Here is a 25,739-nt window from a genome sequence, read left to right on the forward strand (position 1 = left end):
TAATGGCATTTGCAATATGCCAACAGAGATTGACCCATGTATCGTATTTATTATTTGATTACATTATGTAAAACTAAAAATGGAATTGAACATATTTTACAAAGTGAAAGCCTGGTGTAAAGGTATCAGGGCAGTGAAGGGGTTTACCCTAAGTGGAGATTGGTTGAGAACAAGAGAGAGCGGAACACTGCCTATAAAGTATACATTTATATATACAGAAAAATTAAAATAAAAAAACCCCAAGGGGTTTTTCTGGTCCTTCCTAGCACTATACCCTCTGCACTTGCAGTGAATACCTTGGGATATTCTGATTACTAATAATAACCATATAGGTTGTGGGTATGTCGGGAGGGACACTAAGGTTGTAGCCACTTATACTGATCGTGGTTATAACTTTCTCTGCGTGTTTAGCGCATGAACATTATTTAATGTATATCTGATAACACATTATTCTGTTCATATTCAAGTTATTTAGACGCAAGCTAGCTAGTTGTTTCAAAGGGAGGTGCCCTTGAAGGCACAGTTAGTATTTATTATTTGACTATTTTGTGATCAATTAGTGCCTCTCTCCTCCTTTATCTTTCCATTTCCTGCAGTTAGCTCTCCTACCTGGTAGGTGCCCTTGAAGGCACAGATATATATCTTTTCATCAGTCTTTTCTCCATACTGATATTGGGGTTATTCATAAACTTACCGACCAGAGTAGGTGTCCTCTCAGGAATAGGACATACCACTACCATAGCTCGCAGTCTACTATAACTCTAAGATAGCATTCAGACAGCACCTGTCTCCTGTTTTAACTACAGATAATATCTTTTGCAGCCTGACAAACTATAACGAGATATTACTAATCGTAACAGTAGAGACATTATTTAGACAGCATTGTCTCCTCTATTTGACTACAGTTACAGACAGTATCTTGTGCAGCTTGACGAACTGCCACAAAATACTACCAATCGTAACAGTGGAGACATTGCAACGATTAACCTGAGAATAGCTGTGATTCAAGTGCTGTTTGTTTTCCTTTTATCTCTGTATCTCTGTATGCCCCTGTATGCATCTATACAGACGGTTCAAGAGTTGATGTACGAAATAATCACCTTGTATCTTGTTCACTAATAAATATTTTTTATTTTAATTTTTCTGTGTATATAAATGTATACTTTATAGGCAGTGTTCCGCTCTCTCTTGGAATTGAACATATGCCTTATTATTGAATTACCTTGTGCTCATTTTAATTCTAATTTTTGGCAAACAGGTAGAGGAACTTACCGCTGCGGAAACAATCTGTGAAGAAACTCCTTTAAGCAAAGAGTGACGCATAACAGATCCATGCAGAGAAAAGGCATCAGGGAGTCTCTTCTTTCTGAGATCAGACAAAGAGACATCACCAGAGCTATCATTTATTTGGAATATAATATGCAGGCACAAATGTACACTCGCTTCACTGAAACTATGCATGTCAGCAAATGTCAGTAGTTAAGTCTGGGTCTTTGTAAAAAAAATATTTTTTTTAAATGCCTGGTTCTGCAAATAATTATAGACTGGGGAATACATAACTTCCTGCAGATGTTACTGGAGTGCTTCTTACCATAATACAGAATGCCAAGTTTACCTCTTATGGGCCCTGTCACCACTGTCTGAACTGGCCAAAGATGAGGTATCGCAGGAGTGTGTGTCTATCGTTTCAACATTCAGAAGAACCGGGTCCTCTGGTATAAACGTTTCATCTTCATCATCGGTCTGCAACAAGAGAATCAGATAAGTATAACAGGCTCAAATTACTTATGTCCTAATTTCAGTCCACTTACAGTACCACGCTTTTCAGAACTTGGCAATATAGACTACCGTACCACCTAAAATCCTGGGCTTTCTAATGGTCAAATTATTGCAAAGAAAAAAATTATTATTAAACAGTATGTGTTAACTTAATATGTTTCGCACAAGAATTGTGTTTAATTATAAGCTCAAATTAAAGTTTGAATTACTTACCACGGTTCAGTTTTTCTCAGAAAAGTTAGCCTATCTAAAAGAGCTACGTTCTGGAAAAACCTCACAACTCTAAAACTGGACAATGTCATATAGATGTAGCAAACACATTTGATAGATACTTTTTTTTTTTTTTTTTATGTTTTATTGTTTTTTTAGATAGATTTACATCCTTTGAGAGTACAAAGAAGATTTTAGATTTTATTCAGAACAATATACGGTATCACACAATATTTTTTCTTATTGATAATGGGAATCCCATCGGGGTAATAGTATCATAATACTCTCAAAAAAGAAAGAAAACGAGAAAAAAGAAGAACATAAGATAACTGACAAATAATATTCAAGATCTGTGGTTAATACCTTTACAAATTAAGACTGTCATAGGCTTAATCTTAAACTGAGGTGCTTATAAGTACCCTCCTAGTACTTTATCATTAATACCAGACCTTATGTTAAACATTGCTCCTGAAAAAAAATACAATTATATATATATATATATATATATATATAAACTAATAATTAGGCGCACTCCTGGGTTTGAAAATTGTTCAGTTTACTGTGTCCATAAATTCAAAGTTCAATAGATCAACGTTTCGACCTATTCAGGTCTTTATCAAGATCAGAACGTTAGAATAGGTTGAAACATTGATCTATTGAACTTTGAATTCATGGACACAGTAAACTAAACACTTTTCAAACCCAGGAGTGCGCCTAATTATTCGTTATATATATATGTTTTCGCTGGTACCGTTGCCCCCTGGTATGTATCTATAATTTCTATTTTTAAGGAAGAGTGCCAAACCATTTCTATTTTTATATAGAAATGCCATGGTATCATCCCAGGATAATTTGTCAAAAACCTTAGTACAGTTTAAGCCCTATCAAGGAGCCAGCAGATACACAAGCTCCTTCAAATCTTCTTTTGGGGGAATACGGTTAGCTCTGCTGAGCTAAGCAGGGTCATGCATGACCACTCTCACTGGTTCAGAGTGAGAGAGAGTAAGCTCAGCTAATAAAGAAGCAACACATAAACCTAAGTAATTTTTCGAAAGGATGTGTCTGAACGAATCTATGCAAAAAGGCCTGATTACGTTGCTTTATGTTCATCTCTGCTTGGAGGTGGGGGACTGAGGTCCGCTGTCTTATAAAGAACAATTGGAAAAAGATTTGAGAGAGGAGCTAGAGGGGATGGAGTGGCAAGAGATATGGTAAGCAAGCAATACCACTTCCATATGTGGAACAATCCTTTAAGACAATGTTCAGGTGGTACATCACTCCAGCAAAACTGTACCGCATGAACAAAGTGCCCACTGATGAGTGCTGGAGGAAATGTGGCCTCAGAGGCACATACCGCCACATGTGGTGGGAATGCTCCCAAGCACAAGCTTTCTGGAAAACAATTATGGATGTATTGGTTAAGGTATTTCAACATGCACGGACCTTAACCCATGGGTATACCTACTGAATAGATCTCTGGACTAAGCATGAACAAAAACTCTTACACAAAATAACTTTGGCCGCACAATGAGTGGTGACACAATCGTGGTTTCAATTGGACATTCCCTCTATTCAGGTGGTTTTGGCTAAAATAAAGGTAAACCAGCTAAAAGACAACCTGACAGCAAGGATTCAGCAAGGAAGTTCGACAAAATCTGGGGTCTTTTGGAAAAATGCTCATTAGCAAAGTAGAGTGTGAGAATGGCCAGTATCCCTAGTGGTTCCTGAATATATAAGAGATATTGAGGCTAAATGAGTGGCCGCCCCCCTTTTCTACTATTCGTGAACATCCAACCTCTAAAAGTGAGACCCGCTTCATTTTATCTTTTCTTTTTCTGTCTTCTCTACTTGTTCCCGTCTCTCTTCCAAGTACTAAGAAAACTTTTGCAGTAGGTCTTCGCTGGGCGGGATTTTTCATTCCAGCGAGGGCCCATTGCCGAAATCAATACTGAGGTTTTTTCCTTCTTCAAATAACTACGGTCTTTCTAGCTTATTACAAGATGCTTTTGTATTCATATGTGTTGTTTTGTTTGTGATTGCAATTTAATTTTATACACTTCATAAAACATGTGACAGGTACTGACATACGGACCTTTCGAGAGTGAAATATTGCCTATCTGTACTTCATGTATGTTTTAGGGCCATATGTGACGGCTGATATATATACGGAGTGTTAGCTGGACAACTCGAATGTTCTGTATTTATCAAATGCAATGTTTGTCACGTAAAGATAAAGAATTAAAAAATATATATATAATTCCATAAGCAGTTGCGTGGGCATTACCAACTGTCCAACTTTCTGACTCTAGTAAAACATTTTTACTGCTGTATTTTCTTGCTCAGTTACCATGCAAAGACCAAAATGTTGCGATATTAACAATAATTCAGCAATAAATCTAAACACTGCAAAATAAGTCATTATTATCATGTCATAAAATCCCAAAACTGTCAAATTTAAACACTTATTGTGTCTGTTCTCAGCAAGAAAACTGACCTCATTTAAGATGCTCTCCAGAGTCGGTGGGGTGTCCACCTGGGGGATGTCAAACTCTTTGTCATCAATCTGAAAGGTGACAATGGTATGAAACTCAAGGGGGATGCAAAACAACACTTGCTGTCCCTGTGACGCAAAAGATCTGACCCATAAATGTTATAAATGTATATAATATTTCACTGCATTGGCCCTGATCTGATGCAATTCCAACTCTATAGTCACCTCTTCATAATTCGTTCATATTAAAGACAGTAGTGACAAAGATAAAGATTGTGGGGTTTATCGATTAAACCCTGCAAAATTTAAACAAAAATATATTATTTGGAAAAATTCTCAACTTCCACAAAACATTTTGCAATTTGTTTTTCTACTCACCACAATTCGGCGTTTAATGAATAAACCCAAGATTTTGTCAGATATATTTATGGACTAAATGTGTGTCCCTAAAATGTGTTATGATCCCTTTGCTCATACCTTTAATCAAGGGAATAAATGATGATAAAAAATACAATAACCTATAACTTGGATGAGATAGGTTTGATGCTTAAATATGTTTCCAATCGTATTTCTGCAGTTCCGAGTAATAAGTGTGCATCCATGGTCATATTTACCAATTCTTGCTTGGCATCCAATTCTTTGTCCCCATCTAAGAGCCCTAAACGGGGTTGACTTCTGTTCAGCTCATCTTCCAAGTTTCCAAGTGACCCACTTTGTGTGCTAGAGAGTCTTCCTGGATCCCAGCCCTTACCGCCAAGATCATCTTCACCTTGGTCTGACTCCACTGAAAAACAGAGAGAAGATTACTCACACTTTGCCTTAAACCGCTGGTGGCTTTGACTAATATATATATATATATATATATATATATATATATATATATATATATATATATATATATATATACATACATACATACATACATACACACACACCGAGATAGATAGATAGATAGATAGATAGATAGATAGTCAGTCATCAAACAAAGGTTTTCCTGCTGCTTACAATAAAGGGATACTGTAATCACCAAAACAACTTTAGCTTAATGAAGCAGTTTTGGTGTGTAGTTCTTGCCTCTGAAGTCTCATCGCTCAATTCACAGCCCTTTACGAGTTAAATCACTTTTATTTCGGTTTCTGCAGCCCTAGCCACACCTCTCCTGGCTGTGACTCACACAGCCTACATGTAAAAAAAATGGTTTCACTTTCAATCAGATGTAACTTACTTTAAATGTTTTTACCTCCTGGGGGCGGAGCCTATCGCTTGAAGTGGACGGTCACAAAGATCGAATGCACAGTGAGCACATTAAGGCCTGCGACCAACACTGCAGGGACAATACTAGTAGGTTCGTGCAAACTATTGGCCTGAAGAGTGTCACATTATAAATAATAAAAAGGAAAAAAAAAATACTTATAAAACATGAGAAAAGTGCTGCTCAATAACCCCTGAGTGCTGGGGAAGAAGGGGTACGCAAAATATATTCCATGTCATCTGAGCTAAGCATAGTAAAGCAAACAATAATAAACATGAAACTACAAGGTCAAAGGGAAAACAAAAAATAACTGGAACCGGTCTGAGGCTCAGTCCAACATAGTACAAGCGGCCAGGTGTCCATCCCAGCTTCAGCCGGAATCGACTACAGAGTATGGACTAAATTGAACTATGTTAGAAACATCCCAGGAGCAACCCGTCCCATCATTATATGATTATATAAGTGGACAGAGTAAGGCCTATCTTCCGAAGGAAAACTGTGGAGTCTTCCGCGGAGGATAATTGGTGTATGTGGCCATCTTTAGTAGCTAACAAGGTATGTGAGGGCCACAACTTGTAGTCAACGTCTGCATTAACACAGGGTTTGTGTGCCCTGCTGACGGGACCTTCTGAAGGTTAAGACGGAGCCGCACAGGTCCTGCAAGAACTGCATTGCTTCAAACTGAACTGGGTGCTTTGTTCTTCAACTCGTCCTGGACCGCCAACTTGTCCCGGAACATTAGGAAGCGCACCAGCACATCTCGAGAGGCCCCAGATGGCGCCCTGCTAGACTTAGCGAGTCAGAAACAGCCTTCAACTTGTATACCTTTAGCAAAATGTTGGGGCAGTAGGGTAGCCAGAAGGCATCTTGGAAAGTGCAGCAGGTATTGCTCGCCAACATTTTCTGCAACATCCCTAATTTTATGTTTATTGCGTCTCCGTGTATCCTCCCAGGTGTCTTTTTTGACCTGCATGACTTTATGGGCAGCCTGAAGTTGATGAATCAGCTCCTTATTGCCCATCTGTTGTTGAGCCACGGTGGAGACATTGTCCTCAGTTGCCTGCACTCTGGCAGTGAATAGAATAATAAAGGTCAGCATTAAAAAAAAAGGCTTGACTAATCTTTATTAGGGCCTTAATGCCCCCTTTAGTGGCCAGAGCTGTCAAATATTTCTCCAGTTGGGAAGCGGCTGGACCCTGTGTTCGAGGAATATCATCAGGGGCCTCAAAGATTTCTTTCTCGGAGGAGAAATAAGGCAAGTCAGACAGTGAGAAGCGCCTCTAGCGGCTGTCAATGAGACAGACACTAGAGGCTGGATTAACCCTGAAACTGCTATGTTTACAGCAAAAAGGGTTAAAACTAGAGGGACCAGGCACCCAGACCACTTCATTAAGCTTCAATAGTCAAACTGGAAAAATTGTCAAAACCAACTATGTTTTTCAATTCGGTTATTGTAACCTAAAACACAGAACCCAGACCACTTCAATGAGTTGAAGTGGTCTTGGTGCCTACAGTGTCCCTTTAATTGAGATCTAGTGGTCCTTTAATAAGTTTAAAGGACCACTATACTGCCAGGAAAAGAAACTCGTTTTCCTGGCACTATTGTGTTAATAGGTCCCCCCCCCCCCCCCCCCCACCCTCATGGCCCCCCTCCCGCCAGGCTCAAGTGGGAGGAAGGGGTTAAATTCTTACCTTTCTCCAGTGCCGGGCTCCCTCGGCGCTGGGGACTCTCCTCCTCCTTCCGACGTCATCGGCTGAATGCGCATGCGCGGCAAGAGCCGCTCACGCGCATTCAGTCAGTCCATAGGAAAGCATTCTCAATGTTTTCCTATGGACGCTGGCGTCTTCTCACTGTAAAAATCACAGTGAGAAGTGCCTCTAGCGGCTGTCAATAAGACAGCCACTAGAGGCTGGATTAACCCATATGTAAACATAGCAGTTTCTCTGAAACTGCTATGTTTACAGCAGGCAGGGTTAACCCTAGATGGACCTGGCACCCAGACCACTTCATTGAGCTATACCTGTCAAAACTTATGCAGGTGTGGGCTAGGTTATCAAGGCAAAATCCATGTTATTTTGGGACAAATGATTGGTTCCCAAGGAGATTGTTTCTTAATTGGCATTTTGTACACAAAGTGTACCCCTGTTTTGTCTTGATAAACCCACTTCAAAATATGTCTACAGCAATTTAGGCAGAGAAGTCCCTCAACAAAAACATAAGTGTGAAGTTTAGATTGTAAGCTCATGGGCAGTGCCTTCTACCTTTGGCATTGGTCTGTTTATATTGTATTGTCCTCTTGTCAACTGTACAGCACTGTGCAATATGTTGGCGCTTTACAAATACCAGTAATAAATAAAAAAAAATAACAATAAAAAAGTAGGGCAAGACTTAACCCACCATACCCTGTATTCCCCTCATGATATCTCAGGGTCTTTAAATCTGTCACTTCTCTGGTGCTGTATTAGCCAGCATGTCTAATGATGATCAACACAAACCTCTAGTTGGGGCTTACAGTGTCTACAGCTATTCCATGGGCAGGCCAATTAACGTGAAATAATTTACTTACTGTCCCAAGGTACTGGAACTGATCAGAGCTGAGCTGCAGCAGATCCTGCACAGTGCGCGCATGCGCTGAAGGTACACGGAACTCTCCCCTTTCTTCCGTGCGTTCCACGGCTGCGTTCCAATCTGCCATGGAACGCACAACTCCTACTTCCGGTGTTGTTTTTAGGGTCTGTCTCTGTCCTATGTAACCTTAGTCCATACTGCCTGCTGTATCACTTATGGTGAGAAACATGCACAAGATATTACAGAGAACCCCAGTGTCATCTTTCTTCAAATAAAGAGAAAATCAACTATTCTCGACGTCATAAGTGCGCGCCGCCTACCAGACTTCCTGTTGGTGTGATAGAAGCCGACGTGCGTTCTGATCTATCAGTACATGCAGGTGATCATGTTGGGGCTCTGGTAAGCATTGTATGTCAGGGACATTGGGGTACGTGGTGGATGCATTAGTTTGGGGGGTAGATGTGTGCATTGAATTGTCAGGACCTGCTCCATAATCTATTCTGCACTTGGAAAAGGGGACTATCTGATCACCCAGTGAGATGGCAATATATACATAAAAAAAAATCACAGGTTTGGGGGAAAAAATAAACTTTGCTACAGTTACAGCTTTTTTTTTGTTCAGTTCATCTTTTTGTGAAAGAACTTATTAGATTGTAAGCTCATTAGTTATCTCTCTAAGCACTTTGTATAAAAGTAATGTAATTGTTAAATTGTAATCTCACAGGCGTGACCCTCTGTTTCTTTCAATCAATTTGTGTATATGGTTTGTCTATATTCTTTATCATTAGCTATATATATTGGGGCTCTCTTTACCTTTTGTATATTGTACTGTCTTTTTCCCCAATTATACAGCACTATGGAATATGTTGACGCTTTATACATGCCAGTAATAACAGTGGGTGGCTATGGTTTTGGCTTTTGTTTTATTCTTTGTGATGAAACAACACAACAGGGTCACAGACTTCTAGATGTGCTAATGCTAGACAAATGTGTATCATTTATTACATTTTATTCACTAGACTAGACATTTGTGGAGAAATTATTTGCAGATTTTAAACCAGTATATCTAAGCTGAAAGGATAGCTCAGTTGAAAAAAAAAATTAGTGTATTGGGTGACTGAACTGTAAGCTATGCTTTAGTCACTACTTTAAAATGTAGGGAAAAATTAAAGGTGGGGGCTCTGCTAGTATGTCATTGCAAATACTGTGACTTTGTTTTCAGGATATTGTGGTATGTACTCTGATAATGTATACACTGCTTAGCAAATAAACATCTTTGTCTTGTAATGTAGTGGTTAGATTGTTACTCAATTAATATATGATCTGGAAATAGACTTTGTAATGTGTGGCATATAAGACCCAGTGATATTTTGTACCATTGCTGATTATTTAGAAATTGGTTTGGGGTCTGTTATGTTGGTTATGGTGTCATCAATAGATGTAAAGCGTACATTAGAAAGCATCCTGAATATGAAAACATAAGATGATTAATACATTTAATTTAAAAGCACTTAGTTGTTATTGTATAGTAGTGCAGTTTTCTACACTCCTCCTTAGGATATGTATGTTTTAGCAGTATGCAACATGTTTTTACTTTTTTGTTTCTTAACAGTGGTGTTATTTCTTCTGTAATGTGTTATTTGTTTCCCATAGATGGCAACATAAGAAAAGATAATTTCTCTGACTTCGCTACAATAAAATTGTCACCATGAAAATTGCTGTGGAAGGGTGCTGCCATGGTGAACTGGATATGATCTATGAAACCATCCAGTTTATGGAGAAAAAGGAGAACACAAAGGTGGATTTATTACTTTGCTGTGGAGACTTTCAAGCAGTGAGAAATGAGGGGGACATGAAATGTATGGCAGTGCCTCAAAAGTATCGTCAGATGCAAACATTTTACAAGTAAGATATAAACACTAATGGTTTTTGTGTTCATGTTTCAGTTTTATTTTTCACATCGCTAAATTTGCGAAAAGATTTGAACGCATATATAATCAGCACATTTAATGATTGTGGGCAAAGATGTTTCATATATTTACCACAATCTGATCCCTAAAGACTATGTAACATCATGGAATGTACTGATGTTTTTTTTTAGCATCTCTTTACAACCTTGCTGTTTCTGGATGAGTTAGTTATGATGGAATTATATTGCCGTTGAAGAAAATGACTGTGCACAATCAGCTGGCCCAGTGTGGAAATATCTGCCCAATCAAGAGGCATGCAGCAGCAGATGTAAACATCCCATCTTGTTAGATAAAGGTACAGGCAGGAGAGTTGAATGTCCGTTCACGCACCTTGAAGATGTAGAATAAAATCTTTTCAGAACAGATAAGGTAATGTCCAGAATAGATTAGCAGCTGCAAAATGATTAGCGCAAGAGAAGGTTGCAAAAAAGATGACTGATTGCAAATGCAATAAAGGGATGATAGAATACCTTAATTTCCTTCTCAAAATCAAACTGCAAGGCAGCCCAAATGGTATCTATTAGTGTGCTACATTTTCCAGGCTCTCCAATGAGAGAAAGCAGCACACATGCACAAGAAGCAAAGAAATGCAGTGGAAAAGCTAAAAGGTGTTTGTATAGGGCACAGAGGAAGAAGGACTGCAGATGGAGAAAAGTCTGGCCAGACAAAAATTAGGGAAACTGTGGATGGGAAAGGGTGTGTTAATGATGCTCATACAAGCCACACCAGGAGGCTTACAGCAGAGTCCAATCAGAAAGTGGTCAAGTGTCCAATTCCTGTTACCAGGAGGGTAATTCAGATCTCTACAGCAAGTGCTAATAGTCTAAATCTGCCCCTGTAGACTGAAGTCTAGCTGATTGCTAAGGAAAAATTGTATCTTGCAACTAAAAGGAGAGAATACTGGACTTCTAAGGAATACTGAAATAGTTACATAGGCTGAAAAAGAAACATGCGTCACTCAAATTCTGCCTTTATTACATCTATTTTTATGTTAATCCAAAAGAAGGCAAAAAACTCCAGTTTGAAGCGCTTTCCGATTTTGCAACAAATTAGGAAAAAAGTTTCATCCTGACCCCAGAATGGCAGTCAGATTTCTCCTTGGATCATAAAGCTGTTACCCACATATTGACAATGCTGAAATTATAAGGGAAGGATAGAAATATGGATGGTAACAGCTAGAAGAATATTAACCCTTGGATAGGTCAAATGATACTCAACCAGCCAAAATGACACAGGCTCTTCGTTAAAGAGAGATCACCTGGTTGTACTAGTATTTGAGGGGGTAACCCTAGCAACTAGAATTGATAAAATAATGAAACCGTAAATAAGAAAATAAAGGAACAGAAAAAATGCTCAAGCAGCTCATCCAGTGGATATCAACCGATTGGAGATTAAGAGCTGAGTATAGGAGAAGCAGAGAAGCTCCCAGGGCAAATATAGTAACAAAAGCAAAAATGCAAAAAAATAAATCAATTATTAGTACCCACCATACCCCATAAAGCATAGATATCTGCCCCTAATACCTCAGCACCGCACTAGGCTAGTGCCTACCTAAACCAAAGACCCTACAGAGATAACTCAAAAACACAGTGAAGGGCTACCTAACAAGTGAAAAGGTGCATAATATTTTTTTTAAAAAGAGCCCTCAGCTCTGCCCTGGGGCCTTCTCTGCTTCTCCTATACTCGGTTCTTCATTTCCAATCAGTTGATATCCACTGGATGAGCTGCTTGAGCATTCTTTTGTGAGTGAGATGCAGACCATACCCTTGCATCCCCTATCTACCCCTTATTAGTTTCTGTTTGTCAGTAGGATATCCTACTTGAGTGAAACTCTTTATGCACTCATTACCTGTCCTATAGGGTTATACCCCTTACCCGGCATACAGGCACTTTTCTCCTATTTTTAGGACCCTTTGTTAGACATAGTAGCTATATTTGTAGTTTTAATAAAGGTTTTTTTTTTTTATTTTGGTTTTGCTACTAATCAACTATAGGTTTTTATATACCCCCTTCCGTGTGGAGTGGATGTCTGGAATATGTTCCTTTATTTTCTTATTGCTAGAAATATAGGTGTATTCAATTAGGTGGCAGGTGTCTGATGTGAGTAGATGTAGAGCACTGTGTGTTGTGGTACAGGCTAGAAGCCGTGAGGGTTGGCGCCACAGTTACAGATGATGTAATGCACATTGAACAATCCCTAATTTATATGCTTTTGTGTATTCATAACTTTGTTTATATATATATATATATATTGTTTTCAATTATTTCAAGGTGTGTGTGTGTATGTAAATTTTTTTTTTTATTTTTTTTTTACTATTTTAATTCACTTTTTGATCCACAGATACTACTCTGGTGAGAAAAAGGCACCCATACTCACCATCTTTATTGGTGGAAATCATGAGGCATCAAACTATCTCCAAGAGCTACCTTACGGAGGGTGGGTGGCTCCAAATATCTATTACCTGGGTAAGAACAAGTTTATATTGGATAATCTATCTTAGGAAGAAACATGGCTTGTTTGAGGCAGGCACCCTACATTCATACCCCTGCAACTGACTACTGCCTTGGTCTAAGTTACGGACAACCTTTGTTTTATTTTCAGGGTATGCTGGGGTTGTGAGATATCGTGGTGTGAGGATAGGAGGGATCTCTGGAATTTTTAAATCCCATGATTATAGAAAAGGTAAGTTTACTCTCTTACAGTGAAGGAAAAAGTATTGGATCCCCTGCTGACTTTGAAATACACCTACCATTAAATTATAGACTGATCATTTCTTTGTTAGTGGGCAAACGTTCAAAATCAGCAGGGGATCAAATAATTTTTTCCCTCACTGTAAATGGCTTGGAGTCCTGCTCTACAAAGCACATGTGTATATTTAACTTCTTGTAAGATCAGTTTAATTTGGGCATCTAACTATGTCTTCTGCATCCGATTTTCAGGTCATTATGAGTACCCTCCTTACAGTGGGGAAACAATCAGAAGTGCTTACCACGTGAGGAACATAGAGGTGTTTAAGCTTAAACAGGTATGTTCTTGCCACTAAGTATGTTGAACATGTTGGACAGCAACTAAGATACTCACTTGTGGTTCTTATTTAATTTTGTTACATAGCACAAACAGTGTTTTACAGTTAGTACATTTTAACTAAATATATACTACTCCCAAAAAAAAAAGTTTTTGTTTTTTTTTGTTTTTTTTTAAAGCTTAAAATGCACAGTAAACCTGCAAAGTTTCTTAGAAGGACCAAATTGGCAACAAGAAATCCCCTTTGGGCTATTTATTAAATGCCAAATTCGTTAATAACATGTCTTTGTCCCTGAATCTATTGTAATCAATTCTTTGCATTGAAGCCTTTTGGAAAGTAGGATGTAATGTGATATTTTTATTTCTTTTTTTAATCTGGCTATACATCAACATTCTTATTGTAAATAATTTGCCTGCAACTCATTCAGACTAGAATTCCCAAACATCATGATGTTGTATGACAAGTCGGTACCTTGGAGCAGGAGATCATGGCATTTTATGTTCAGCTAACTCTTTCTCAATTCATTAGATGCATTTTAGAAAAAAGGAGCAGAATATATAGAAATAAAAACAAACCCTTCTATAGATACATTACATGAGGGTATGTTTATACATATTGGATAATACCCCCAATGGAACTTGTCTGACAACAAGGGGAGTAACAAAGTTAATTTAGAAAAGTGCCAATTTCTAATAAAAATCTGCACTTCTTGTAAAATAAAAAAAGTTGACACACTGCTCACATAAAGAACTTAATCAAGACAAAGTGCGTTAGGAGTCTGGAGTGTCCCTTTAACAATGCCTACAAGTACACACCTCAAGCACCACTAATTTCTGAAAAAGCTGGAGGTTCTCTGTCTATTGGCATCCCAATAATCATTATTTGGACCCTACTGAGTTTCTAAGCATTGCTACTGATCATGTACTTCACTTTATGAGAATGTTTTCTATATGTTAAATACCTGTCCTGTGTATTTGACTTTCTCACTCTCTCTACAACGCTGTATGCATTTACAACAAAGTAATTATAATAAGTTACCATTTACACTACTGCTAAGTAGCTAACTTGTTATTTGGGCCTGTATAGTAACCAAAGCAAAACAAGGAATGAGCTAGGTACTAAACACACACTCCTAAAATGGGGTAACCCTAAATGATTGGCGTAAACAAGAAAAGGACAAAATGGAGTGTGTCACACAGTGTATAGGAATGTGGAAGTTTTGAACTATGTACATATAAAACTTAAATTTTATTAAATATAGATCTAAAAGTGATAATGTTGAATAAACCCTCCAATCAGAGGGAGGAAAGAGAGTATATAAAAAAAAAGAGGGCGAAGGATAACTATCTTGAGTAATACTCAGAGGGTAATAATAGAAGGTAGATAGAGAGAGGGAAAAAAAAATAAAATAATATATATATATATATATATATATATATATATATATATATATATATATAACGTATAAATTGCTACAAAGTGAAACCAGTGAAATATCGGCAAAATCTAAAGAACTTAGTAAATCTCTTCCTAAAAAGTGTACGCCCTATCTGTGCCTTCGAGGGCACCTCAAATTCAACTCCCCAGTAACTAAACTAAGTCTCAAAGAGAGACTAGCTCCACAAGTAAAAGAATATTAACTAGTATGGTCTAAGCTCTGTCTGTGCCTTCGAGGGCACCTCACAACAGACCCCAGTAGCTAAACTGGTTCTACAAGATCGTCTTCCTCCTCAAAAACTAAAATGCTAGCAATAAAAGGGAAAACAAAAAACGAACGCCCATCGTTCAAAATCTAATAACGAAATAAGATGCAAATCGATGATCTGATAAATTAGATGGGTGTCCTAGAGCCCCTGATGTGGGCCTCATCAGATAAAATACTGTGCAAATATTACATAAAGTGCTTCAAAATAAAGTGCAATAACTCATCACATACATGTGTAAATATCCAATTAAAGTGCTTATTGTGCTTATACACTGTGAAAGTATTACAATATTATACTTGCAAATTTGCAGAGTTATACATGAAAGAAAACAAAAGATACCGGTGTATATATAGTTAAACACCAAATTAATATAAATAACCAGATATGTACATAGCACTCACAAACGTGGAGCAGGTAAAGTACTGCTCAGGCTATTTGTACTTTGAATATATATAACCAGCTTTTTGCAGAAAAACGATGGACAACCGAACTCCAATGTGAACAAACTTTATTCTTAAAATCAATAACACTCGTCACAGGATACTCGGTCTCACCTTCTCCGCAATTGTACTTGCTCAAAGTCCTCCATACTACCAGTAGCTGGCTTCCCGTGTTTCAGCTTTGTACGGGTGGAGTTTGATTACCTCCTCAGTGTAGCGTAATGACGTACTCTCACAATTAGGCAAGGCGTGATGACGCGTTTTAACACTATTGGCTTCCTCAGATCACGTACTCTGGTCTATGTCTATCGTTATTTAAAGCAACCTTTTGGGTGTGCCTGAATTCATAAGTTCGAAATATAGAGCTTATCATTGGTCATGTTATTAAACCACTCAGTGCATATATTAGTCCTGTGGGCTTAGCCCAAACCATGAGTCAGATATTCAAAACATATAATTGGTTATACTGTTTAAAACCACATTATGCATATATCTTTCATGGAACAAACTTGGAAAAATAATTAAAGGAACAGCACTTAAAAACAAAAGATTCAACATTTGTAAATAAAATCACATATATATGAAAATTTAAATTCAAAATACCTTTTGAGAAAAAATAAATATACAAGGAGGAAAAACATTATTTATTAAAAACCTTAAAAAAAAAGGGAAATAAGAGAAAATAATGCCCTAAGAGAAACGTAAAAGCAATAAATACAAAATACAGTTTATTTAATAAATATTACCAGGGATATACAAGACACTAACAATATCAAATTTACCCTGCTTAAATAATACATTTATATATATATATATATATATATATATATATATATATATATATATATATATATATATATATATATATATATATATATATATATATATATATATATATATATATATATATATAATTTTCCATTTGCCTTCTTGGGGTGGTCTTTTGTACTTAAAGGGACACTATAGTGACCAGGACCACTAGAGCTTAATGTAGTGATTCTGGTGTCTATAGCCTGTCTTTCAGTGAAAAAGCAGTGTCTACATTACTTACTAGGAACATCTCTAATGGCAGTAACTCAGATTAGAGATGCTTTCTGGGTCAGTGCTGCACAGTGCACCGGACACCATAACCACCGCACACCGCCACAGCTTGGTTGGGGTCTCGCTCTCCTCCACCCACCCTGGACCCAAGACCAGGATCCAGCTTCCAGTGGGTAAACCTCTCCTAGTTCAGAGAGCAAAGCAGGCTGCTCTAACAAGAGCAATCCTTGTAAGCCAAGGGAGTATAGTGATTATAGCTATTCCAGAGTGAATATAGCTCTCCAATCCCCCAAACATGAGCCTAGACTTCATGAATGATAAAACAAATCTCTTTAATGGCAGCCACAACTGGCCTCATATGCAGGTCCCCATGCAAGGGGCACTACCCCCTAGACCTGAGAGGATACTACAGTAAAAACATATACACCATTACATTGGCTCTCAGGTCCAGGACACTCCCATACAAAACAGGTCAACCCCTCCATCCCCCCGTGCCTGGGAGATAATTGAGTCAGCACTGTATTAAACTCAATTGTCTCCAGGCACAGAAAACAGACATTTTTACAAAACCCCCAAAATACCTTCAAAACACATAAACCCACAAACGTTACATCCCATGATAGCCCTGATCTGGGTGACCAACATATCCAAAAATCACCCAGATCGATTCAGGGGTTCTGGATTTTCATGGAAGTCAATTATTTGACTGACCGTGCACATGGTCCTATGCATAAAACCGTTCCAGTGAATCAGGGCTAACGGTCGGTCTCTCTTTCTGGAGTACAAAAATACAGAAATCTCATGAACGGAGCCTTTTAAAGTGCATTGGGCAAGGTATATTGCATAGTCCTGAGGCAAGAGGTTGGCAATCAGGCTCCTCCAGGAGCTCGTGGCAAACCACCAGACCACAGGGCGTTGGTCACATGATGCATCTCTGAGAAGGTGCTGATTGGCGCAGCACTTTTTCCTTAGGACCAAATTTGAAGAGCCTATTTGAGCTGTGAATACCTCTCTGACAGCAAGGGTGCTTGCCAGTACGGTAATGCCGTGTCACAAGCCTCATGTGTGCTGTTATTTTTTTATAGATCAAAGAATCCATGGACATCTTCATGTCACATGACTGGCCTCGAAGTATTTACCATTATGGCGATAAGAAGCAACTGCTGAAGAAGAAAGATTTCTTTCGACAAGAGGTGGAAAATAACACTTTAGGGAGTCCAGCAGCCTCCGAACTTCTTAATCATCTCCAGCCTTCATATTGGTTCTCTGCCCACCTGCATGTCAAATTTGCTGCATTTATGCAGCACCAGGTATGCATATATAACAAAAACACACATATATATTTTATTACCAGACAGTATTTAAAGGTATATGAGCACACTGGTTTACAAATGGGAGCATAGAAAAAGCACACTGGTGGATTGAAGGTTTTGAATACAATAAACCTCCAAAACACACCTTAAATATGCAGAATAAAAGATCAATGATTGAACAAATACTAAAGGGACACTCCAGGCACCCAGACCACTTCTGCCCATTGGAGTGGTCTGGGTGCCAACTCCCACTACTCCTAACCCTGCAACTGTAATTATTGCAGTTTTTTATAATCTAATAGACAGCCACTAGAGGTCACTTCATGATTTCTAGCAAGGATGTTCCTTGCTAGAGCATCGCTGGACGCCCTCACGCTGTGTGAGGACCTCCAGCGTCGCTCAATTTCCCCATAGGAAAGCATTGAAATTAGTTTTCAATGCTTTCCTATGGGGAGACCTAATGCGCATGCGCAGTCTCGCCCACCGACCGACGGAATCAGGAGGAGCGGCGAGGAGGAGACAGCGACGAGGGACATCGTCGCTGCCTCAGGTAAGTGACTGAAGGGGTTTTCACCCCTTCAGTAACCGGGGATTAGGGGGTGGGAGGGAGAGGGTACCTCCAGTGCCAGGAAAACGGATTGACTTGAAACTAAACTAAGCACTTGAACAAATAAATAAAAAGGGATAAACATCAGTAATTAAATGGAAAATAAGTAGAACATAGGAGTGACTATCACAAATTTGAAGATAACCTCGGGAAACAGTAGGGATACTGTTATCAGGTGGTTACTACTGCATATGAAGGCAAATAAGATGGTTTTGTTTTTTCTATAATATTTTTTTTTTCTCACAGAAAAGGTAGTAGACAAGTGCAAGTCAAATAATAACAATAAGAGCATAAAATATAACATGGGAGTTTCAATTCACTCCTAGTCAAAGGTTGTATGATCCGTATGAACATTAATCATAACTTAAGTCATCACAAGGACCCCATTGGGGTACGGAGTGAGTATAGACAGATTGAGCCAGACCGTAGGCTGAGCAATCTTCCATGTAAGAGGCCAGCTTCAGACTACTCGGTGCCCTGCACTTATCTTAAGAAAGTGCTGATATTTACCTCTTGCTGGGGCTTCTCCAATGTTAGACTCTTGCGACCTATAACAGGAGAAGCATTATTTGAATGCAACAGACAATGGGAGCAAAACAAAAGTGAGAAAAGAACTTTAAAAAGCCAAACCTGCTCAAAGAGAGTGCATCCATCCACTACAACAGCTTAAATCCGCATTCTCTAAATTGTTTTTAATGCAGTGGGATAAAGAAAGATAACCTGTTCTCATTTCTAAATGGATAACTATCAATCCAAACAAATGTCATTGTTTTTTTTTTTTTTTTTTTTGTTTTTTTTTAACTAAATGAATCTGTGTTAGAAATTTCATGTGTTAAATAGAGGCTATAGTTGTTGGTTAATCGGTGGCATTAATCTTTCATTTCAATCCAATTTGACATGTCCATCTTCTTACAGAGTAATGTTGAGGGGCAACTGCCCAAGGCAACAAAGTTTTTAGCACTTGATAAATGCCTGCCACATCGGGACTTTCTTCAGGTGAGCAAATTCCTTTCCATACAGCATGATCTGCTAATTTACATGATTAATGGTTAGTTGGTTATTTTTATTTATTTTTTATTTAATTCGCCTTTGAAACCAGATTGTGGATGTGGAACATGATCCCACTAAGCCTGACTGCCTGGAGTATGATCTGGAATGGTTGGCAATTCTCAGGAATTGTAAAAGTCTTCTAAATGTGACTTCGCAAACATGGAACATGCCGGAAAACAATGGTCTCCATATTAAGTAAGTCACTGCTTGAGAAGTCTTTGTTGCGTTGTTGGAGTATCTGTATGAACAATAATGAACTTCAACTTAATAACCAGGTCATATATGTACAAAGAGACTACTTCCTTGTGTACGAAAATATTCGAGGCTACAAACAGTCAATAGGGTACTATTGCATTCCCACTAAAATAATAGGGAATTGGCTGAAATGTCTTTATCATCACCATAATTAATTTAATAATGGGTGAAAAAGTAGTTTGATTAGTTTCCTACTGGAGTGCATGTTTAAAGGGTTACTCCAAGCACTATGATCACTTCAGTGAATTGAAGTGATTACGATGCATGAAGTCTGTATGTGCAGTGTTTTGCTATGAAATACTTCATGTACAGAGTTTAACTTGCTGTCTGCAGAAGTTGTAACTCCACCTCTGGAGGAGAGCACAAAAAAAAATAGGAGAGCACAAATCTTAAAAATAAATAAAATTGTGAGTAAATTTAGCAGCTAGACACATATAAAAATCCTTTAAAAACTTTACACACAATATATAAACAAAATAAAGTGTCAGCGCTATACTTGAAAACCTAATTTAGGTGATCACTCTCAATCTGAAGTAAAACACTTTTATAAATGCAGATTCCTGGAAATACTTCCAAGTGCAATAAAATACAATAAAACAGACCACCATAGGTGTAGTACTCAAATAATCATAAAAAGTCTTGCTATAGGGTCCAATAAATCTTGGGTGATTGATCTTTTACAGGGTTAAGATTTGTCTTGCAGCTATGTCACAGCAAAGCCAAGTTTTTATCCCCTTAAGGACCAAACGTCTGGAATAAAAGGGAATCATGTCATGTGTCCTTAAGGGGTTAAGGTCTATTTTGCATTGAACAATTTTTATTATAATTGTACTTATCTTTCATGCCCCATAGGATCTTTGTATTCATAAATGGGCATAATGGTTATAATGCTTAAGATTTATCTTAACATGATTGAAATGGTTAATTGTGTTTTGTCTGTGGACTAAGAATGTTCAGATATAGACAACACCCTTTATTGAATAATTTAACAAACAGACGTTTTACTAATTCACTAGACGGGAGCATATATATATATATAAGCTAATACTCCAATTAACTATTACACTATCTTGAGAAACGCGTCGTAGCGTAAACCGCTTCCTGCTGTCAGAGGTGGATGCATGTCTAACGGTCAGCATCGTTTGCCAGCCACAGCCTCCTCTCCGTTTGAATATTCATTCCATCAGCGCGGAGATCGGACAGGAGTGTGCACGGACAGTAATGGCTGCCAAGCCTCTGTGTATTTTAAAGTTTATATCGTGGTATCTTGGAAACGAGTACCACAACTTGCTGATGTAAGGGTTTTTAATTTGGGGGAAGGGTTTTGTATGTTAACTTGATTAAATTGCATTACTACGCTATGATAGGTCTTTTCGTATAATTTCAAGGTTAAAGGACCACTATAGTGTCAGGAAAACATACTTGTTTTCCTGGCATTATTGTGCCCTGAGGGTGCCCCCGCCGGGCTGGATGGAGAGGAAGGGGTTAAACACTTACCTTTCTCCTGCACCGGGCTCCCTCTGTGCTGGAGACTCTCCTCCTCCTTTCCTGTCATTGGCCGAATGCGCTGGCGCGGCAAGACCCGCGCACATTCAGCCAGTCTCATAGGAAAGCATTTCTAATGCTTTCCTATGGACGCTGGCGTCTTCTCACTGTGAAAATCACAGTGAGAAGCGCGTAAGCGCCTCTAGCGGCTGTCAATGAGCCACTAGAGGCTGGATTAACCCTAAAGTAAACATAGCAGTTACTCTGAAACTGCTATGTTTACAGCAGAAAGGGTTAATCCTAGATGAACCTGGCACCCAGACCACTTCATTAAGCTGAAGTGGTCTGGGTGCCTATAGTGGTCCTTTAAAAGCCCACAGTGCAACAATGTATCTACAGATGCTGTGACATAGCTGCAAGACTAATCTTAACCCTGTAAAAGATCACCATTCAATATTTATTGGACCCTGTAGCAAGACTTTTTATGATTATTTGAGTACTACACTTATGGTGGTCTGTTTTTATTGTATTTTATTTTATTGCACTTGGAAGTATTTCCAGGAATCCGCATTTATAAGATTGGGAGTGATCACCTAAATTAGGTTTTCAAGTATAGCGCTGACACTTTATTTTGTTTATAACTCCACCTCTGGCAGAGTCATTGAGGCATCATTAGCTGGGCTGGCTAATATCCGTTCTTGTTATATTGGACGTCTGATGTCAGCAGACATGGCTGGTGACAATTGTCCAATGGTGGCATCACCCTTGTTCTCCCCTCAGCCGTTCTCTGCTTGGGAGAGAGTGACATCAACGGAAGAGGGTCAGTCTCATGGGAGAACTTAGCCTTGGCACTGGTACAGAGGTAAGTTCATGCTTTTTTAGTTTGAGGGGTGGAAAGGGACCAGGATATGAAGTCACTCTGTCAAAAAACACTGTTTTTATTAAAACACTGTTATTGGTTGGAGTAAACCTTTAATCTCTTCATTAGAAGGTATTTTGAAGGATATATATATATTTTCTTCTAAATTGGCAATCTGTAACTTGGCCATGCTACATTTGAGATTTCCGAGGGACTTGTATCTTGAGTAAATTCTCCGTATTTGTATAATTCGTTGTTGTTGTTTTTTTTGTTTTTTTTCCTGAGTTGGTTACAGAAAATGTATTAAGGCGCACACTCCGCAAGTGTTGACATTTGTTTTACTGTTGCTTGTGTTAGTGTATCAAACTCGGAGGTCTGACATGCACTCAACACCAAGAAACTGAAGGACCTTACCAAAAATCAACAGTGGGGAGAAAATCTGAATTGCTTAGATCCTTACTTTATCTGCAATTGCACAGGGTTTTTCCACCCTGGGTCCATGTTTGTATCTTTTCATTTCCCATAAATGTGCAGTCCCTCTACTCTGAACTACTATACAAGGGGGGGGGGGGAGATAAAAAGGAAATTAAATCTTTAAATACTCATAAGGTAATAATGAAAGAGCTTATGTTCCAGTTACAGGTACTTTAACAATGCTTTATTTTATGTCCCTTTCAATTTTCTCAAGACCACACAAATGAATAAAAGAAAAAAAAATGCATACAAATCTTACAAAAGGGAAAAAAACTGCACATCTACTTGACCTTCAAGGCAAAAAACACATTTATGTATTTTTTTTTTAAGGAGTCTATTTAGCCTTGAGGATGAGAGGACCGGGCAGGTTGCTGTTAACTTTTATCTGTGTCTGTATTTTTTTTTATCCCTTTGATTTGTGTGGTTATGAGAAATGTGATGTAGAAGAGAGCATTGGTGAAGTATCCACAAGTTGGAGATATATCCTCTATCAATTATTTCCGTGTGAGTGCAATATATAAAGTTCCCAATCCCTATGCATACAATACTACTCAATGTATTTTTTTTCTATTGCTTTTTATCCTTGTAGATTTTGTGGTGTTATCGATTTCTGGTATGCAATGAGTTCCTTACTAAAGCATGAAAAAAAAAAAAAAAATATATATATATTTGAGATGTAACTTATCAAAACAGTCATACATTTCTTTGTGATGTGATAAGACAATATATATAGCAAGAAATAATCCAGGATGCACTCTCAGGACTTGTGAAGAAAAAATATTTTGTTTTATTTTAAATCTTGTGCGAACAGAAGAACCAACGTTTCGACCTCTGCAGGTCTTTTTCAAGGTTACTGTATCTAGCAAAATAGTGAGTTTATATAGAAAAATATAAGAGTGCACTTACCGAAACCGGGAAGTGAATTAGGACCGCCTACCCGACGTCATTACGTCATGGGTGATTGCCATGACAACATGTATTGCTATCTTGCAGTGCCGGTTAATATGATAGAGAGAGTGAGCGGTGATAGTGGAAGGGAACTAACAAGATGGAAGATACGGCTAGAGAATACTACAACCATACCCATGCGAAAATTACAAGTATCTACAAACCATTGAAAGTGTGGAAAAACCTATAAGTGGCAAGTGAAAATATAAAGAAAGTGAATGGGTGTTACACAGCAATAAAGAACTTATACAGTGGCTAGTAGACACGAGAATCCACATAATATGGAGCATTAATATGTAATATAGAACTTTACTGTAATTATGGACATAAACCTTTAATGAAAAAGTATTAATAAATGTCTGTAACAACAAATGAATTAATGAACAGATAAAATAAAGGACCTCAAGCTGAACATCAATTATACATATACATATACATGATCTGTTGTACAGGTAATATAATATTGAATAAAAATTCGTTTGCCCGTATGTGGGTGAGCAAAAGAGGTGCCAGGAACCATGTGACTACATGTCACACACCCTGTGCACTTGTAACATCCTTTTTTTCTTTATACCTCTTTCTTGTTGGTAACAATGTACCGGATCGTTGCGGACAAGTATGTCCCTCAGATTCCTGTTACGTTTGTAGCTGATGATCGGTAAATTTTGAAAAATTGGTGACAGATTTTTATCTGCTTGTAATATGTCCCAATGTTTGTGTATTGTGTCTTGTTTCTTCATAAGTCCTGAGAGTGCATCCTGGATTATTTCTTGCTTATATATGGAACGCATACATATTTGCACCCAGGCAGATATACTGGATTACAAGTAAGGAGAGTGCCAAGCTATTTATCTTTTTATATATATATATATATATATATATATATATATATGAGATTTTTGTCTTATCACATCACAAAGAAATGTATGAGTGTTTTGATAAGTTACATCTCAAACTCCTAGATCCCTATGCTAAGTAATATTGTTACTTTTTGGTATACATTTCCAAATGACAATTATTTATTTATTTTAGATGGGACTTCAGTGCTACTGCCGAATCCAGAAAGGAAGTTCTAAATGACCTTGGCCAAGATCTTCGCATCCCTTGCAACTTTAGTGCTACCATAGCCTGCTATGACCCCAACAAACCTCAGCACAAGAGAGTTGCTTCCCATATCATTAACCCACAGACAACAGAGTTCTGTGCCCTCTTGGGACTTATTGACATTAATGCTAAAATACGACAGAATGATGAGAGTGGAGACTTTGAGGCCACAGAGGAAAATGATGCCGACAGCACTAGTTCACTAGACGATCCTAGTGAATACAGCACAGATGTCTCTGTTCTATCTTCTTCTATTAACCCTGATGAGATCACTCTGGATGAAGATGAGGTTGAGGATGATATATCAGTACAATCAGTGGAACCTTCTCCAGAAGACAACAATGATCTCGCAGTCAACCTCTCAAAGACTCATGTCTTATCAGACTCAATGGCTGTTTCTTCCGATGATGCAATGGATTCCACAAATGATGAGCTAGATCGATCAGAAAGCAGTCAAACAGAGGGGGAAGGGAAATTCATAGACAAACCGCTAAAGAGATTAAGTGATGAGAGTGGCCGTGGCATTGTGAAAATTAAACGCAGGAATCAGGCCATTTATACAGCAAATGATGAGGAGGTTGAATAGATGGGCTTTTTAACTTTTTCTTTTTCTTTTGAGCTATTTTGATTTAGTTTAATGGTTTAGAATACAATTCATTTTGGCTAACATACAGTTCTTTTTTAACTTTTTTTCTTTTCTTGGATTTTGGTTTTCAGTACATATGTGGTATAAAACCACTATATATTCGTTTTGAGCTTAGAGTTCACATTTTATTTCATCGTATTCCTTCAGTCCTGCCTATTGACTGCTTTTCATTGGGTAAAAATAATTTTAAGTATGTTTTATCTTATTTTAATTCTTCAAATGCTTTTTGTCTCCCCTGTGGAAACACCTCATGAATAAACAAGGGGTCTTACCAATGACGTATCTTGTGCTTTTGTGAAGTAACACTTGATATGTATTTTAGAAATGTATTAATCTATTTTAGAGAGGAAAATGGTAATGTATATTTACTTAGTACGTCTATCTTCTGAGTATTCCCATATGCATTGATCTGTAAAAGAAGTGTTTGCTTGTAAATTATCTCCCCTGTAATTGGGAACTAATGAATATATTGGGAATGTTGGGGAAAAAAGAGAGAATTAAAAAAACATGGCCG

The 25,739-nt window shown here is 38.0% G+C and overlaps 2 protein-coding genes across 3 annotated transcripts in view; one reads left to right on the forward strand and one right to left on the reverse strand.

The window, feature by feature from the left end:
• Positions 1-8,394, reverse strand: part of VPS8 (VPS8 subunit of CORVET complex) — a 166,978-nt gene extending 158,584 nt beyond the window's left edge. For both annotated transcript variants that reach the window (XM_063429889.1, XM_063429890.1), the window contains exons 1-5: positions 8,300-8,394; positions 5,095-5,264; positions 4,484-4,552; positions 1,616-1,743; positions 1,273-1,366 (exon numbers count right to left, since the gene is read on the reverse strand). In XM_063429889.1, coding sequence (XP_063285959.1) covers positions 1,273-1,366; positions 1,616-1,743; positions 4,484-4,552; positions 5,095-5,264; position 8,300 — 462 coding nt within the window. In that variant the 5' untranslated portion in view covers positions 8,301-8,394. The remainder of the gene's footprint in view (positions 1-1,272; positions 1,367-1,615; positions 1,744-4,483; positions 4,553-5,094; positions 5,265-8,299) is intronic.
• Positions 8,395-8,511: 117 nt separating this feature from the next.
• Positions 8,512-25,500, forward strand: DBR1 (debranching RNA lariats 1). Its single transcript, XM_063429891.1, has 9 exons — positions 8,512-8,700; positions 9,955-10,206; positions 12,613-12,737; positions 12,874-12,954; positions 13,212-13,297; positions 17,570-17,794; positions 19,320-19,400; positions 19,504-19,649; positions 24,508-25,500. Exons 2-9 carry the CDS (start codon positions 10,010-10,012, stop codon positions 25,163-25,165), a joined length of 1,599 nt encoding a protein of 532 aa, XP_063285961.1. The 5' UTR covers positions 8,512-8,700; positions 9,955-10,009; the 3' UTR covers positions 25,166-25,500.
• Positions 25,501-25,739: the final 239 nt, after the last annotated feature.

Source organism: Pelobates fuscus, chromosome 8 (genome assembly GCF_036172605.1).
Source record: "Pelobates fuscus isolate aPelFus1 chromosome 8, aPelFus1.pri, whole genome shotgun sequence".
Lineage (NCBI taxonomy): Eukaryota > Metazoa > Chordata > Amphibia > Anura > Pelobatidae > Pelobates > Pelobates fuscus.